At 42.3% G+C, this 14,882-nt stretch overlaps 1 protein-coding gene across 2 annotated transcripts in view; it reads left to right on the top strand.

The window, feature by feature from the left end:
* The window catches only part of SLC16A14 (solute carrier family 16 member 14), a 28,136-nt gene continuing 13,254 nt past the window's right edge, over positions 1-14,882 (top strand). Inside the window, exons 1-5 of one of the 2 annotated variants that reach the window (XM_019503591.1) lie at positions 1-55; positions 1,699-1,754; positions 2,608-2,668; positions 7,106-7,373; positions 12,394-12,537. In XM_019503591.1, the coding sequence (XP_019359136.1) occupies positions 7,121-7,373; positions 12,394-12,537 (397 nt within the window). In that variant the 5' untranslated portion in view covers positions 1-55; positions 1,699-1,754; positions 2,608-2,668; positions 7,106-7,120. The remainder of the gene's footprint in view (positions 56-1,698; positions 1,755-2,607; positions 2,669-7,105; positions 7,374-12,393; positions 12,538-14,882) is intronic. The other variant, XM_019503592.1, reaches the window with a different exon arrangement.

Below are 14,882 nucleotides of genomic sequence, written 5' to 3' on the forward strand. Positions count from 1 at the left end.
GCAGGAGCCGGCCCGCCGGGGATGCGACCCCCGGGACTGCAGCGGGCTCCGCGCGGTGAGTGTGCGGGCGGGTGGGCGGTGGGTCCTGCCCGCTGTCGGGGCCGGGCTGCGGCATCGCGCGGCCGCTGCGGCACAGAGGTAACTAGCGGTCATGCCTCCGGCGCCTCCCCCTCGCGTGGCGGAGCCGCTGGGAACCTGTCCTTAAAACCCGCACTGCCAGGCAGCCCCGGAACACTCTCTGCCTCCTCCCGGCACCAGCGGCGGGGATGGGGATGCGGATGCGGCTCTCTCCGGAGCACGGGGTAGGAGCCAGCGCCCAGCCGCCCGGCAGCATGTTGGGGAGGCGCGCGCAGCGCTTTTGGCTCTGCTGGGGGCGAGGATCCGAAATCAAGTCACCCCTACGAAAACTTGGACCTTAACTTCTCTGTGCCTCAGCAAAATTGGGTTCATGATACTCACCCTACCTAGCAGGGACACGCTGAGACCAATTTCATTACTGTTTGTAAAGCACTTTAGGGTTCTTGGGTAGAAGCAGCATTCACAGATGCATTATTATTTGGTCGTTTTTAATAGCAAGGATAATCAATCACTGGATGTGGTAAATTCTCCATCACTTGGGCTCTTTGAATCAGGAGTAGATGCGTGGTTCTTTTTTTTTTTTTAAAGATCTGCTCCAACCCAACAACAAATTGCTGAACTAAAAGATACAGGCAGTCTATAGTCTGTGTGATGCAGGAGGTCAGATCAGATGATGACAATACTTCCCACTGGCCTTCACATCTGTAAAGCTGTATTAGCAGTAGTTCACCTTAGATGGTGGTTTACACCCAGCAGAAGTTGCTTCTCATTTAGCTTAAGTGTGTTCAGTGAGACAGGAAGAAACCTAACAGTCCTGCATGCAGAACTCCTATTAAGTTTAATGGGGCCTATCTAATACATGGAACTGATGTGCCACAGGAACTGCAATAAACTGCATATTGAGTGGCCTGTTCAGGAACCAGGGTAGTTGGATTTTAGGAATAAAAACCAAAACATAGCTGGGAGTAGTAGAGACACTTGGAGATGGGGAAAATTCATATGAATGTTTTGTCCCTGTTCTTGGCCTGCCTCCCTCCTTTTTTTGGAGTTTTGCAGAGGAATAGAAATGTTAAATAGGTTTGCAGTAATTCTCTTACTCTTCACAACTCTAATGGGGAAGGAGAAGATCCAACTGTGGACAGATTTATTACAAACAAACAAAGAAAAACCCCACAACAGGAAGAAACTGTGAGTCAGATTATTAGAAAAGCTCAGCTCCTGTTTAACACTACTAAATTTGTAGTGCAGTTTTCTAAAGAGCACAGTATATTGGTTGCACTCTGTATGCAGAGCCTTCTAAAGCGCTTCTAAAGCGCTTCTAAACATCTGGCTCTCCTTAGATGCTAAATAGGAGCTCAGTTCTTTTGAAAATCTGGCCCCTCTCTGGGGCATTGAGATGTTAAAAGTCCAACCCTGAGTTCTTAAAAACGTGGCCATTAGGAGCTTCTCTCACTTCTAAACCTAGTAGCTAGTTTGGTGCCCTAGTCATGTATTTTTGGGACTGAGGACCATACCATCTTAGTTGTTTGGAAGAGACATTTTTGCAAAGTAGCTGTTGTCACTTTCCTAATAATTTATTTAAGTTCTTGTGGCTGTAAAGAGTGCTTTTCTGCCTTCTAGGGTACTACAGTCTACTTGGCTCTGGTGCTGTGGCCTGGCAAAGGGACTGAGGGAGGGTAAGTCCATCTTTCCACAATGCACAATATAATAGGCCAAGGATATGCTGAGTCAATAGTGAGGAGTAAACTGTCCAATCCTAGCTCTGTCCAGTTGCTGAGAGTTTGCACAACTATTGCAAGTGACCTTCCTGCTTATGAGTTTATTTACAGTACAGATTCTGGACTGGAGATAAAAATAAAGGAGGATTAATAATGCAATAGATGTGGGAAATCGAATCTGATTCATGTATAGAAGTAAGCATTTTGCTTCAACCCTGAGTTGGTGGTGGTTATAAATCTGGAACTAGCTTGTATCACTTTGTTAAATCAATTTGTCACTGTAGGGCAGTGATTCTCAACCAGGATGCCATGGCACCCTGGGGGGACTTGAGATACTTTCAGGTTTGCTATGGAGTGCTACGCAATGTTAGCATTGTTAGGTGTGCAGACATGATTCACAAGATAAACCCAGCTGTTTCAAGTAGGAATATATAAGTGTTAAAACATTCTGGCTTATTTTGGTCTGTCTGAGCTCTTTGCAACAGAAGAATTGCTCTATTTTTCTGTAGTAAGAAAATAAAATGAAAATTAAGAACTGACATTTTCTGAGGGGTGCTTTGAGTCTGTTGAAGGGTATGTGATCACATTCTGTTTCTTAAATAATGGAATAAAATGTCCATCAGGCCACATTTTTTTTAAATAAATTTCAGCTATGTTTAATATTTTGCAAATTTTCCTCATTCTTAAATAAGCATACTATTTTTATGATCATAGCTCTTCAGTATATCTTTACTAACTGATTCTTAAGCGCCTAGTTTTCTTCTCTCTTTTTTATGTGAGGATCTGACTCCATGTATTTTATTCATTTTAGGGCAATGTTGAGCATTTAGATAGTTTTACACTCTGCAGGACCTCCAACAAGGAACTGTGAGGTATGGCTTTGCTCTTTCCCTCCTGCTTAAAAAGCCACTTTATCCTTTTTAGGGATACATCCCCTTGAACCCAACAAGCTGTAATACTCTATGCAGTGCAACACTGACATAGCATTGCTCACTCTCTATTGCCTCCTAGACCATTTGCTTGTGGGGGGAAGTATTAGTTGCTTGTAGTTTGCATGCTCCTTTGATGTATCATACTGTAGAAATCCTTATTCCTTCTTACTTCCCAGTGTGGCCAGGTGAGGACTAGTATCTAACTTATAATCAACAGCTGTGTGCTATATATTTGCTTTTCAACTAATAATCTTTTAAAATACAGTTTAGTGAATGAGTTGGTCTAATAAAAGATGTCATATTTACCCAAAAAACCTTGTCTGTTTAGTGAATGAGACATTTCACTATACAGTTAGCTGTGCACAGGATTCGGCAAGTGCAAGTGATGAAGCAGTTAACTGGGTAGACATCTGAGCTGCTAAATTAGCTTGTAAATCCAAACAGTTTTTCACTATTTCATCATAATTCATTTTAATACGTTGTGAAACCATTGCTTACTGTTTAATTTCCATATAGATGACTAATATTCTCTGGCAGCAATACATATACTAGTAGGGTATATTACAAGATGCTGCATGTGTGTATCCAACATTTTAAGGAGAAAGTGTGACTTCACACACCCTGAGAAGAGGGATGTGATCATGTGGTCTACATCCCCAAGTAGTGTAAAGCAGCCTTGCTGTGTTTATGATGTCTGTTCACAATATTATCAGAACTCCCACTCTCTCACCCGTTAGAGCTTCTGCAGGAAAGTCTCTCCTCTGGGCATGTTAGGATATCCAAAGGAGAAATCCCTTTCCCACAGCCCTTTATAGAACTTTTGGAGTACAACAGAACAGGACTCCCTGCTACATATATTAAAATGTGAGCAAGAACCCTCTGTCAGCTCCATCCCACCTTTTCCTTGCTGTTTAAAAGAAGTATATTTTGGTGTGAATTCTGTAGTTGGTTGCACTGCTGTAATACCTTGAGTAATGTTACAGACCTATAGACTGAGATATTTGAGAGAAGAAGCCTTAAAATTGACATAAAACAGCTTTTTGCATCAGTCACTTAAAGTTTTCAGTGTTAGACACGTCTTTTGCCCATTTGGAAGTAAATCTCATACCAAAAAATCTATAAAGTTTTCCCAAGATCTTACTGGCCACTACAGGAAACTTGAGACACGGAGTATCTGAAGTTCCAGATTCCTAAAATTAACTTAAAAGCCCTTGTTCATTGTCCACCTAAAATCCTTTTTCTTTACAGTAGATTCTTGATATCTAATAATTTAATTAGAACTACATATTTTGTTGTGTTACAATATTTTATTAAATATATGGCCATGACCCTTTGAACTATCCTGAAAAAGAGAATTTGCTCTGTTGGCTTTACAGGAAAACCTCATTAGTTCAGTATTGGATCATTCAAAGTATTGGATGCTTTGAAGCTATTGTCATTCCCCAGCCAAAAGGATAAGTTTTTGTGTACTTTGTAATATGAATAATTTGAAATATGGCTGCTTTGAAATTTGAAGCAATTTTCTGGTTTCTTGGACCAGAAACCCTTGGAAACAGTATGGTAGGATCAGGTGTTGGTGGGATCAGGAGCAGTTTGGTGCAATACTGGAGGCAGTTTGGCACAGTGGGGCTGGTGGAATTGGGGACACTTTGGTGTGATCAGGGGTTGGTGAGCAGTTTGGTGGAACTGGGAGTAACTTCACGGTATCGGGGGATGGTGGATCCGTGGGAGGGAGTGGGTGGCAGGACAGTTCAGCACTAGATTGACCTAACCAGAGGAGAAAGGGCCCTTAGATTATTTCTGCTTTTCTGCATTAGAAACTCCTTGTGCTATATACCATAAAAGCAGCTTAATTAGTCACTGGGATAACGCCTCACTTTGTTCTTATCAGTTAGTAAGGTCTGCATGTGGATGAACTAAATCCATATGTATGCACAATACTTGGGATAATTCAAGCTCATTTATTTCAAAGTCAGTATTATTTGGTTCCCTGCATTTCAAATTAATTAGGTTTTCCTGCAATTTGAATTTGAATATTACATGAATTGGTTTTCATTTATTAATGAATAACGTCTGTTTCCTATTGACAAATATCACATAAGGATACTTTAAATAACTGTTTTCTCTCTCAAAAGTTAATATTGCTTCAAAAATCATATATTATAAGAATAAATTAGATTTGTAGAAGACCATCTGAAATTTTGTTTCACTCTTTTTAATTTCTCATCACTGGGTGTGAAGCCAGTTCCTGTTTCCATTTCTCTAGGGGAAAAAAGGAGGAAAAACTACCTTCTTTTGTAGTGTGTACCATTGAAATTCCCTGTCTCCATGGAAACCTCTGGGTGCTCCTCAGTGTTGTAACAATTCAATATGTCGCAGGATAAATCAGACTGAGGGGCAGATTTGGTTCTGCATCCTGGCTGTTGTTCAATTAAAAACTGCTTGTGGAGCCACTTGAAATTATTACTGTATTTTAGAATTATTTCTTTGTTGAGCTTCTTATTTGCTGGAATCATAAAACAAACAAAATCACTAAAATGTGTTTGTGACCCGCTGCTGTAAACCTTTGTGCACCCAGATCTAACATTAGTCTAGATTTTAATAGTCACTACCATAAATTTTAGAATAGCTCATTTATCTCAGTGGAATTATGTGGCTTTACACCAGTGAAAGAGAAAGGACAAAAAAGAAACTGTCTGTGAGATTGATTTTGATGGGAGTTTTGGATGTGCCAGAAAGGCAGAATCAGGTGTCTTGTCCATAATGTATATAAGCATAGCATTTTCAAGATCACTGAATTTATACATCTTTTATTTTCTTTCTTTACCACATCCTGCTACTACCAATTGCCCTTGATTTTCTCTGCACAAAAGTTACCTTCTTTTTATCATTTCCCTTTTTTATTAAAAGTGTTGTAATTTTGAACATAAATATCTATAATCCAAGTTTGCTGGGATACCAAAAGGTGTCCTCTGTTTTTTATATTATACATAGATACTTACCTTATTTTGAAACCAAAGCCAATCCAAGGCTTGACACTGAACCTTATATAAGTTAGCAGAAATATATTGCAATAACCAAGAAGGCAAACTATAATCAATGCAGTAATACCCTCATGAATAGCCCTGGTACTAAAATACAAGACTTACAAACAAATATGCAGAAAAATGTACAGTTTTCCAATCATCTTACATTTAAAATTAAATGAAAAACTGGCATCCTACTAAAACATTTTAGATATTTGAAATTTTATTCCAATTTAAAAATTAAAAACTAAACAGCCCAAACTACTAGATAAATGAGAAAAAAATGTTGATGAAATATTTTGAAAATCTCTCTGCCAGTTTTGGAATGATAGATCTAGCTTGTATTTTTTTTAATTTAAAAAATTTGGAAAACATTGCAAAAATGTAGAAACATTTATGTACAAAAAACTAGAACTCTTGTTTCGAAAATTATACCTTTTTTAAGACCAACTGGAAAATGGCAAGAAAATTGTTCTTTTCTGCAAGCTTTTGGGGTCAAAGTCCCTTCATCAGGCTCTGGGAAAAGTGTACAGATGGTACAAGATGGTAAAAAGTCCCCATAGGTAGGAAATAAACCTCAGTTTTGCACAGAGGGAGCTGAAGATGGAAGGCTGTCCCTCTGTGTCCATGAGTGTGTCTTTGTGAGCTGTGTTGAGTAGCAATTTGATTTGTTGATCAGGTAGAATCCCTTCCCTGGAGGTGTCAGATGGCAGGCAGGGAGGTAAAAAAAACTTCCTTGTCATTCTGCAATGAAGCTTAAAATCCAAAATGGGCTAAAATTTGGCATCTTCCATGTTTCAGGGGTGTACTTGGTAGCTGTGTTGGTTTGAGACAAAAAGACATACAAAAAACTAGAATTCTTGGTGCCAAAATTGTATCTTTTATTAGACCAACTGGAAAATGGCAAGAAAATTGTCCTTTTCTTGAAAGCAGAATTTTCTTGCTATTTTCCAGTTGGTTTAATAAAAGATATAATTTTGGAACCAAGAGTTCTAGTTTTTTGTGTGTCTTTTTGTCTCAGACCGACACGGCTACCAAGTACATCCCTGAAACATTTATGTAACTCTTATTCTTATATCAGCTCTGGTAACACAGTTTTAAGCTTGAGGCTTTTTTACCTATTTCTACAGGTGAAGTTAGTGCTGTGGGTGCATTCATGCTCTCCTGGGATCCTCATATTGTTCTTGTATGTGAGAACCCAAACAAATGTAGGAAAAAGTGAGGAAAGTGGATTGAAAAATTACCTCCAACAAATTTCTGGAAAATAATTAACAGCAAATAATAACAACAAAACCACAAACCTTTGTCTATTTTCTGTATGGTTTGAAATAATTTGTTATGTATGTTTCAGAATACTGTGGAGAAAATGTACAGCAGTCGAGAAGATATTCAAGAAGATGACTCAAAAGATAATAAGAAGACGATTAAACCTAATTCAAACATTGATGGTGGATGGGCCTGGATGATTGTCCTTTCTTCTTTCCTTGTGCATATACTCATCATGGGGTCACAAATGGCCCTTGGCATACTCAACATGGAATGGCTGGAAGAATTCAGTCAAAGTCGAGGACTGACTGCATGGGTTAGCTCCCTTAGCATGGGTATCACATTGATTGTAGGTATGTTCCAATATACAGTACTGTTATTCCAAAACTGTCTAGCTTTGGAAAATATTTATCATCCCAACACCCGTGTATTTGCTTCAAATGTTATTCATATAGTGTAACTGAGTAGTAGAGTGTTCTGAACTGCTGTTTCATCCACTATATCAGTGATGCAGTAAAAGGCAGGGAACTTCAGTGAAGCTGGTGGGAACAACAGTGAGAGTAGGAGGCAGAGCACTGGGTAATGGCATAACATACATCTGGATGGTGCCAGCAAACTGCCTGGGTTTGATTAAGCTGCTTGGTAGACAAGATAATTAATTCCTCAGGAGTGGGAGAAAAACAACAGTTGATTCAGGAAGGTTGAGTTTGACACAGCCTATTAGGAAGGTGACAGGGTTGGACTAGGTATGAAAATAAATGAGTCTTCTGTTTGGCAATTTTACCAAAAATTTGGAAGGGAAAAGAGTTTGGACCTGAAACAAACCATTTTCATCAAGCAGATTAAAAGAAGACCAATATATTATTGTTTCAAGTCGCTCTAAAACATTCCATTCAACACAAAATGAATTTTTAGTTTTCAGGCACCTGTAATAAGCCAAAGAAATTACAGGCTTGATCCATACTGCATTAGCACTGTGGAGACACTCAGCTCCCTCCTCTGTTCGAAAGTATAGGAATGCATATCTCTCACCTTTCAAAAGAGTGCCCACACTATCAAGCTGCAGGATAGTCTCCAGTTGATATTGTTTCACTTAACATGAATAAATAGCCATTGTCACAGTGACTGGGATTTAGGCATCACATCCCAGATTTCAGGGGATGTGAATATTTTTTTTCAAGCCCAAACTAATTGTCAAATTCAGGCTGAATTTGTGAAGAGATTCAGTACAAATACAACTGCATTTTCAGTGAATAAACAATAGACTTCACCCATGTCTAGTTTAACTGAGAGGAACTGTGGTAAGTATTGATTCTTTACTGTATTATGTCTTGTGAAAACATTTACTGTTTGTGACATTATTACACCTGCTTTATATTTTTCATCTACTTTTACAGAAGTATAAATGACATCATAAAGTACAAAGCAAGGCAGAATCAGATTTAGTGTTTGGCTGAGAAAGATGTTATTAGAAGGAAAAGTCTGCCAGAGAGAAAGGTGGTTTAAAGGGAAAAGTCCTTGAGGGGTCCCAAAATACTGATGTGTCTGGAACCAATACATCTTATTTCATCCCAGTAAGATAACCGTATTTTCTGCTCAAAATAACACAAATTTTCTAAGGAGGCTAGTGCAAGTCAGGTGCACCTATTTTAGCAAATCGTGACAAGATTTAAACCCAGAGCAGTTTGTGCTACTTCAAAGGGATGGCAAGATACTTAAGTCAGAGCAGGATCTGACCTATTTAAACAAGACTAAAATCCACAGAAAAAAAGTTTGACCCAGGTCTGTATTCCAGATTTCACTTATCTTCCTAATCCCCAGAAGATGGCAGTTTACTCTTTGGTCTGCAAAAATTAAACAAGTTGATGCAACATTGAAATATTGTGAATTATTAATAATCAACAATGAAGATAATTTAGGACTGAAGTAATTTCCAAGGTTACAAAGATTGCTAATATCCTAAATTGTTAGTCACTCGAGCTCTCAGAGCAGCGGTCAATCACTTACTTGCTGTGCCTTTTTTGTGTTCTTTTTCCATTTTACAACAAACCATTGCACTGCTGAGTGGTGGGATATATCACCTGCCTCTGCAAAAGATGACAGTGGGTGAATCTACATGAGAAGCTACAATGCAGTAGCAACGAGCTGGTGTTGGGCACCAACTGTTCATTGACGGTACTGCACAGTAGTAACAAGCTACTGTGCAATAGCTCATTGCTACTGTGCAGTAGCATCGGGCAAAATCTGTGCAGCAATGGTACTGCGCAGTAACACCACTTATAGACGTGGCCACGGTCACTAATCCTTAGGCAACCTAGGGAATGCTCCCACCTGCGCTAATTAAAGGCAACATGGTCAGTGCATTGAAAGTCAGAAAATTGATTTCTGAAGCCATTCTAGTTTGGCCTCTACCAGCCACGTATATGTGTTTACACGTTGTGTGTATGCCTGTGGAAGCACTTACTAGGTTTGTACTTTTGAGATAAGGTGCCATATTCTAGTTATCAAACAGCTGATATTTTTTCTACCCCTTTTAATGTGAAAGTGCAAGTAAAGACTACTCAGGTATTTGACACATTTATAAATATGATGTTAAATAACAGAAAATAAAAGGGACGTGGCATTCCAAATATGAAATAATACAAGGCACCGGGCAGTCCACAAACATACAGACCAGAATATGACAAAATACTTTTACTAACAGTGTTTCCACTGTTTTTTGTACAGTTCCTCATGTATAAGAACATAAGAAATGTCATACAGAAATAGTAGACCACAGACCCATCTAGCCCATATCTCATATTTCACAGTGGCAGAGAACAGTTGCTAAGGAGGAGAGTATGCTGGGCTTGTCCAGACTGATCTGTCTCCTGCCATGCTATGAACTGGGACAGGTAGCTGGGTAACCACAGCAACACTGCTTTGCTGGTTCTCCTCTAGAGAGTTCACCTGCAGACGCAATTCTCTGCTGACTGTTACTTGGCTAGTTTAGTTTTGAAAGCTTGTGCATATATATGTGTATATGTACGTGTGTCTGTGTATACACATCTACTTTGATTGGTCTGTAAGGCCTCCTCTACATGTTACAGTTATTCTGCAGTTAACTGGTTAATTGCAAAATTAACTGAGACCAGCTACATTATAAATAGATCTAATCAGCTATAAATTTAGACCTTGAAAATGTGCACTAACTTTATAGCTGGTTGCTATCCAGCTTTAATTTGCACATGTAAATTTATAGGGGTCTGCCCCTATAGCTGGGAGCCCCATCAGCTGACAAGGCTCCCAGCTGCAGGGGTGCACCATGTGCAGCTGGGGCTGGGAGTTCTGCAGCTGAGGGGACTCTCAGCCCCAGCAGTGCCCTATGACTGCCAGGCCCCAGAGTCCTGCAGCTGTGGACACTGGGTCATAGAATCATAGAAGTAGGGTTAGGAGGGACCTCCAGAGGTCATCTGGTGGAACCCCCTGCCTGAGGTGGGATCATCTTTATTCAAACCTTCCTATGCAATCCATAATCTAAGTCACATAAGACTGCCTTCAACCCTGACACAACACATACCTAACACCCTAACCTGCCATAGGTAAAGCAGGGGAACCATGGCAGCCAGGGCACTGCCAGGACACAGCGTCTGGAGCTGTGGGACTCTGGGTCTTGTCACCACAGGGTGCTGTTGGGACCCATCACCCACAGCTGCAGGACTTTAGGTCCTGGAAGTGATGGGGCAGTGCTGCAATTTCCCGGGCCTTGAGGTGTGTAGGGTGCCTCCACAGCTGAGAGATCACAGCAGCTGCAGTCTTCCAGCCGTGGGAGCACCCCATACCCTGGGGCTGGGAGATCACAGCTGCTGCGATCTCCCAGCTGTGTGGCACTCCATACAACCCTAGGACTTGGAGATCCCAGTGGAGTGCCCCCTTGACTGGGATATTGCAGCAGCTATGCTCTCCCAGCCATGGGGTGCATGGAGTGCCCCTGTGGCTGGGAGCCTCCTCAGCTGAATCAGCTCCCAGCCACAGAAGCTAGGGCTGTGCAAAGCTTCAGGTGGTCATTCGATTTGGAGGAGATTCGGCCCAATTCGGTGGGCAAATCTCTGAATCCTAATCGAATCAGGAGACCAATTTAAAGGTCCAGATTGATTCAAAGCTCTCCGAATCTTCGGAAAAGATTCGAAGAGCTTTGATGATTTGGGTAGTCTCCGGTGGCTGCGGCAGGGAGCTGCAGCTGACTCTGAGCTGGTAAGTACTAGGGGGAGGGGAGAGGGGGGCTGGGAGAGGGGACCATGGGGGGGGCCCCTACCAGCCCCCCCGCCTGCCCCAGCTCCTGGTGCTTTAAAGAAAAGCCCTGGAGCTGGGGCAGGCAGGGCAGCCATTGCCGGCTGGGAGAGCGAGCGTGGGATGGGCCTGGCTGATTTGGAGATGTGGAGATTCAGCAGTAGCCGAATCTCCGAATCAGATTTGGCTGAATTGATTTAGGACAGTGATTTGAATCACCAAATGGAATCACTGTCCCCCGAATCGGCCAAATCCAAATCTGAAGTGAATACTAGCTGCTTCACACAGGCCTAGTGGAAGCTTGCTTTTTGCTGGTGCCAGGGGTACCTGGGATCAGGATCCCTCTGTATCAGCAGTAAGGCTTGATGGACTCTAATTCATGATCCCACAGTCATGCCTCCTGCCATACAAATGTGGCATGACAGGAGACATAATTGTGTAGATTGTGCATTGGATTTCATTGCCCCTTTACTACCTGTGTAGAGGGGCTCTAAGGTGCGTATCTACCCTGCCGTCTAGTTTAGTTAAAACAGCATGAAGCAGACTTCACTGACCAGAGATTTTAGTTTTATCATCACCAGGAAATCTGGTTTTCTCTGATTAAAAAAAAAAAGAATCCACAATTTTTGGTTTAAAAAAAGTAACCCAAAATCCACATTTTTCATGATTAAAATGAAACACAATTAATATGTAGATATTATTTTAATATCTATATATTCATTGTGTTTCATTTTAATCATGGGTGAAAGCTAATGGGTTACTTTTTTTAAACTGAAAATTGGGGATACTTTTTATGAGAGAAAACCAGGATCCCTGATTATCACAAAAAATTGCAAGTAAAAAAAAATAACTTTGATTGCAAGTCTTGGCAGAGGTATTTCCTAGTTGTCTAAAGGAGTTAACTGAATCTCACCTCTCAGGGCATTAAAGGGTTACCAGGAAATAGACTTTTAAATTGCATTTAATGGTTTAATTTACTAATGTTTAAACTTAAGTGCTTAATATTTTATTTGAAAATAATTAAGTGGTTTCATGTAATAATGAAAGATGTAAAGAGGAGTTTATACAAGTCATTTAGCAAATTTTCTTCATGTTCTCTGACAGGTCCTTTTATTGGTTTATTCATTAACACTTGTGGGTGTCGGAAGACAGCAATAATTGGAGGGATAGTGAATGCCACTGGCTGGATATTGAGTGCCTATGCCTCAAATGTGCATTACCTCTTCATTACATTTGGAGTGACAGCTGGTGAGTATTACTCATGTTTGGAAATTCTTTTAAATGTTCTTCATGGCTTTTGGCAGTTTACTTGTTGAGCAAATAGAGAAGCTAAACAGATTCTTAGATTATTTAAACAAATGATTTTTAAGAATGGGGTGAGAAGATTTTCACTGAAAATTCAAATTAACAGTTTTGCTTTTAGTTTATACAATTTGTCCATACTAATGTTACTGTACTTATTTTTATACATAATGAACAACATTCTACCCTCATTTATGAAGTTCCCCGGTGGCTCCTGCCCAGCATAAGCAGTGGAGAAGGGCAGGGCATGCATGTGTATGTGTGGGTGGCGCCCCCTGACCACAGCAACCTGGGCTCTCGCCCAGGTTGTCCACCCCTAAGGCCAGCTCTGCCTGTGCTTCCCCATAGCTGTCCCCTGAGACCTGTATCCCTTCTGGTGCCATGGCTATCCCTCCCTGTGTCCATGTCCTTTCTTGGTCCCCATCCCCACACAGCTGAAGGAAGTAGGATAGAGGGCTGTCCCTCCTGCTTTCTAGGAGGGAAACTGGCAGTGGACTTGCCCAGATCAAGGTCCTATGAGCCATGAACAATGTGTGTCCCCAGCAGCTGGAGGGGCACTGTAGCGGGAGCTCCCGCAGATGCTGCCAGCAGTGTTGGCGGCGGGGGAGAGGTGAGCAGCGGTGTCGGCGGCACTTTTTGTAGGGGGTGCACCGCCACGCTTAGGGGGTTCACATGCACCCACTATGCATCGCCCCTGCAGTGAGCTCAGCTAACTGCAGGCTGGAACCCCAGCAGACTGCTGCCTCCCCAGAAACAGAGCAGAGAGCCATCTATTGGCATGGGGGTGCAATTTAAGCAGCCATACAGCTTCCTGCCTATTAGACCTAAAGCAGGGGTGGACAAAATATGTCTTGCAGGCCGAATCTGGCCCACAGTGGGTCTTTGTCCGGCCCATGGCAGGTCCCTTGGTCCCACTTGGCCCAGGCACAGTCCAGCCACCATGTGTCCTGCTGCCCCCTAGGCATGCAGTGGGGCTGGGGTGGCTATGCAGCTGGACTGCCTTTCTAGGCAGCCCAGGTGGCATGTGGCTCCTTCCAGCTGCTGCTGCTACCGGCCCCAGCCCCACGGTATTGGTGGAGACCCACACTGCAGAGCCCCTACCCAACGTGCCTCATGCCTGCACTGGCCTTCCCTGCCCAGGCTCAGCAGCGGCAGCATGAGACAAAAGCTGTTGCTCAGCATGGGGAGAAAGTGGCCCCTCCCCTGCCTGGCAGTTCTGTGCTGCAGCCACACGGAGCCTGTGCGGGGCTGTCCTGTGTCTCTGCTGCTGTCACCTCCGCCACCCGGCTACACTGCCTCTCAATAGGCGAGGCTACCTTTGCAGCTCTCGACAGCTCACCAAAACTTGTTAAGTGGCCCTTCACCCAAAATAATTGCCCACCCTTGACCAAAAGGATAAAGAGCTGATGAGCAGCCAGTTGTAGGGAGGGTAAGAGAGAATGTACTCAGCATAAAACAACCTCAGCTTCTGCTTTCTGTTCTGTGTCATATACACCCAGCCAGAGGTCAGTGAGAAAAGAAAAGGTGTCATTCCCAGCCAGGAAGTTGAGCAGGGATGTCCCCTCCCTGGTTAAATTCCTAGATATACACTGATGCAATATTGTTCCTTCTGCTGTTTATCTTACAATATCAAATGGTACAGTAAGCAGTAGTTTACAGAAACTCACTTTTGTTTTTCAGGATAGAAGTGAATAAAAATGTAAGTGAGGAACTGTTGATGGGTCCAGACCTGTATTTTTTTTTTTGCCTTTTTGAATTTGTTCTCTGTGAAGTCAATAACAGGCCATATTCCAATTTTAAAAAAGCAAAAGCTGCTGGATGTACTTGGTAAGGGTAGAGTTGTGTAAAATAAAATGGGACAGCTTGTTTTCAATGCAAATAAATAATGGGCATAACTACTGGCAGACTGATTTTGAGGTCCGTTTCCAGGGGTACACCAATAGAGATTTTGGGGGCCAATATCAATAGCCAATTTTTTAAGGAGGCATATTGGCCAATACTGACTCAATTTCTGATACAGCTATATCCAGCTGGTAACTGTGTTGTGGTGGAAAGGGAGAAGGGAGAGAAGGGGCATAGGGGGGCAGATCAATACCCCCTGCAGTGAGAGAGGGAGTGAAGCAGGAGCAGACTGCCCAGCCAGGACGGGGTAGGGTGTAGGACGGAGCCGCAGTTTGTCCAGGAGGCGCCGGGGCAGCTTTCCATGGCTGCTTGCACCCCTGGAGGGCATTTGGGGGGCGTGTGCCCCTGGATCTGCGCAGGGTGGGGTGGGTGGGCTGCAGCTGCAGGTT

Source organism: Gavialis gangeticus, unplaced genomic scaffold (genome assembly GCF_001723915.1).
Source record: "Gavialis gangeticus isolate Ggan-Ray unplaced genomic scaffold, GavGan_comp1, whole genome shotgun sequence".
Classification (NCBI taxonomy): Eukaryota; Metazoa; Chordata; order Crocodylia; family Gavialidae; genus Gavialis; species Gavialis gangeticus.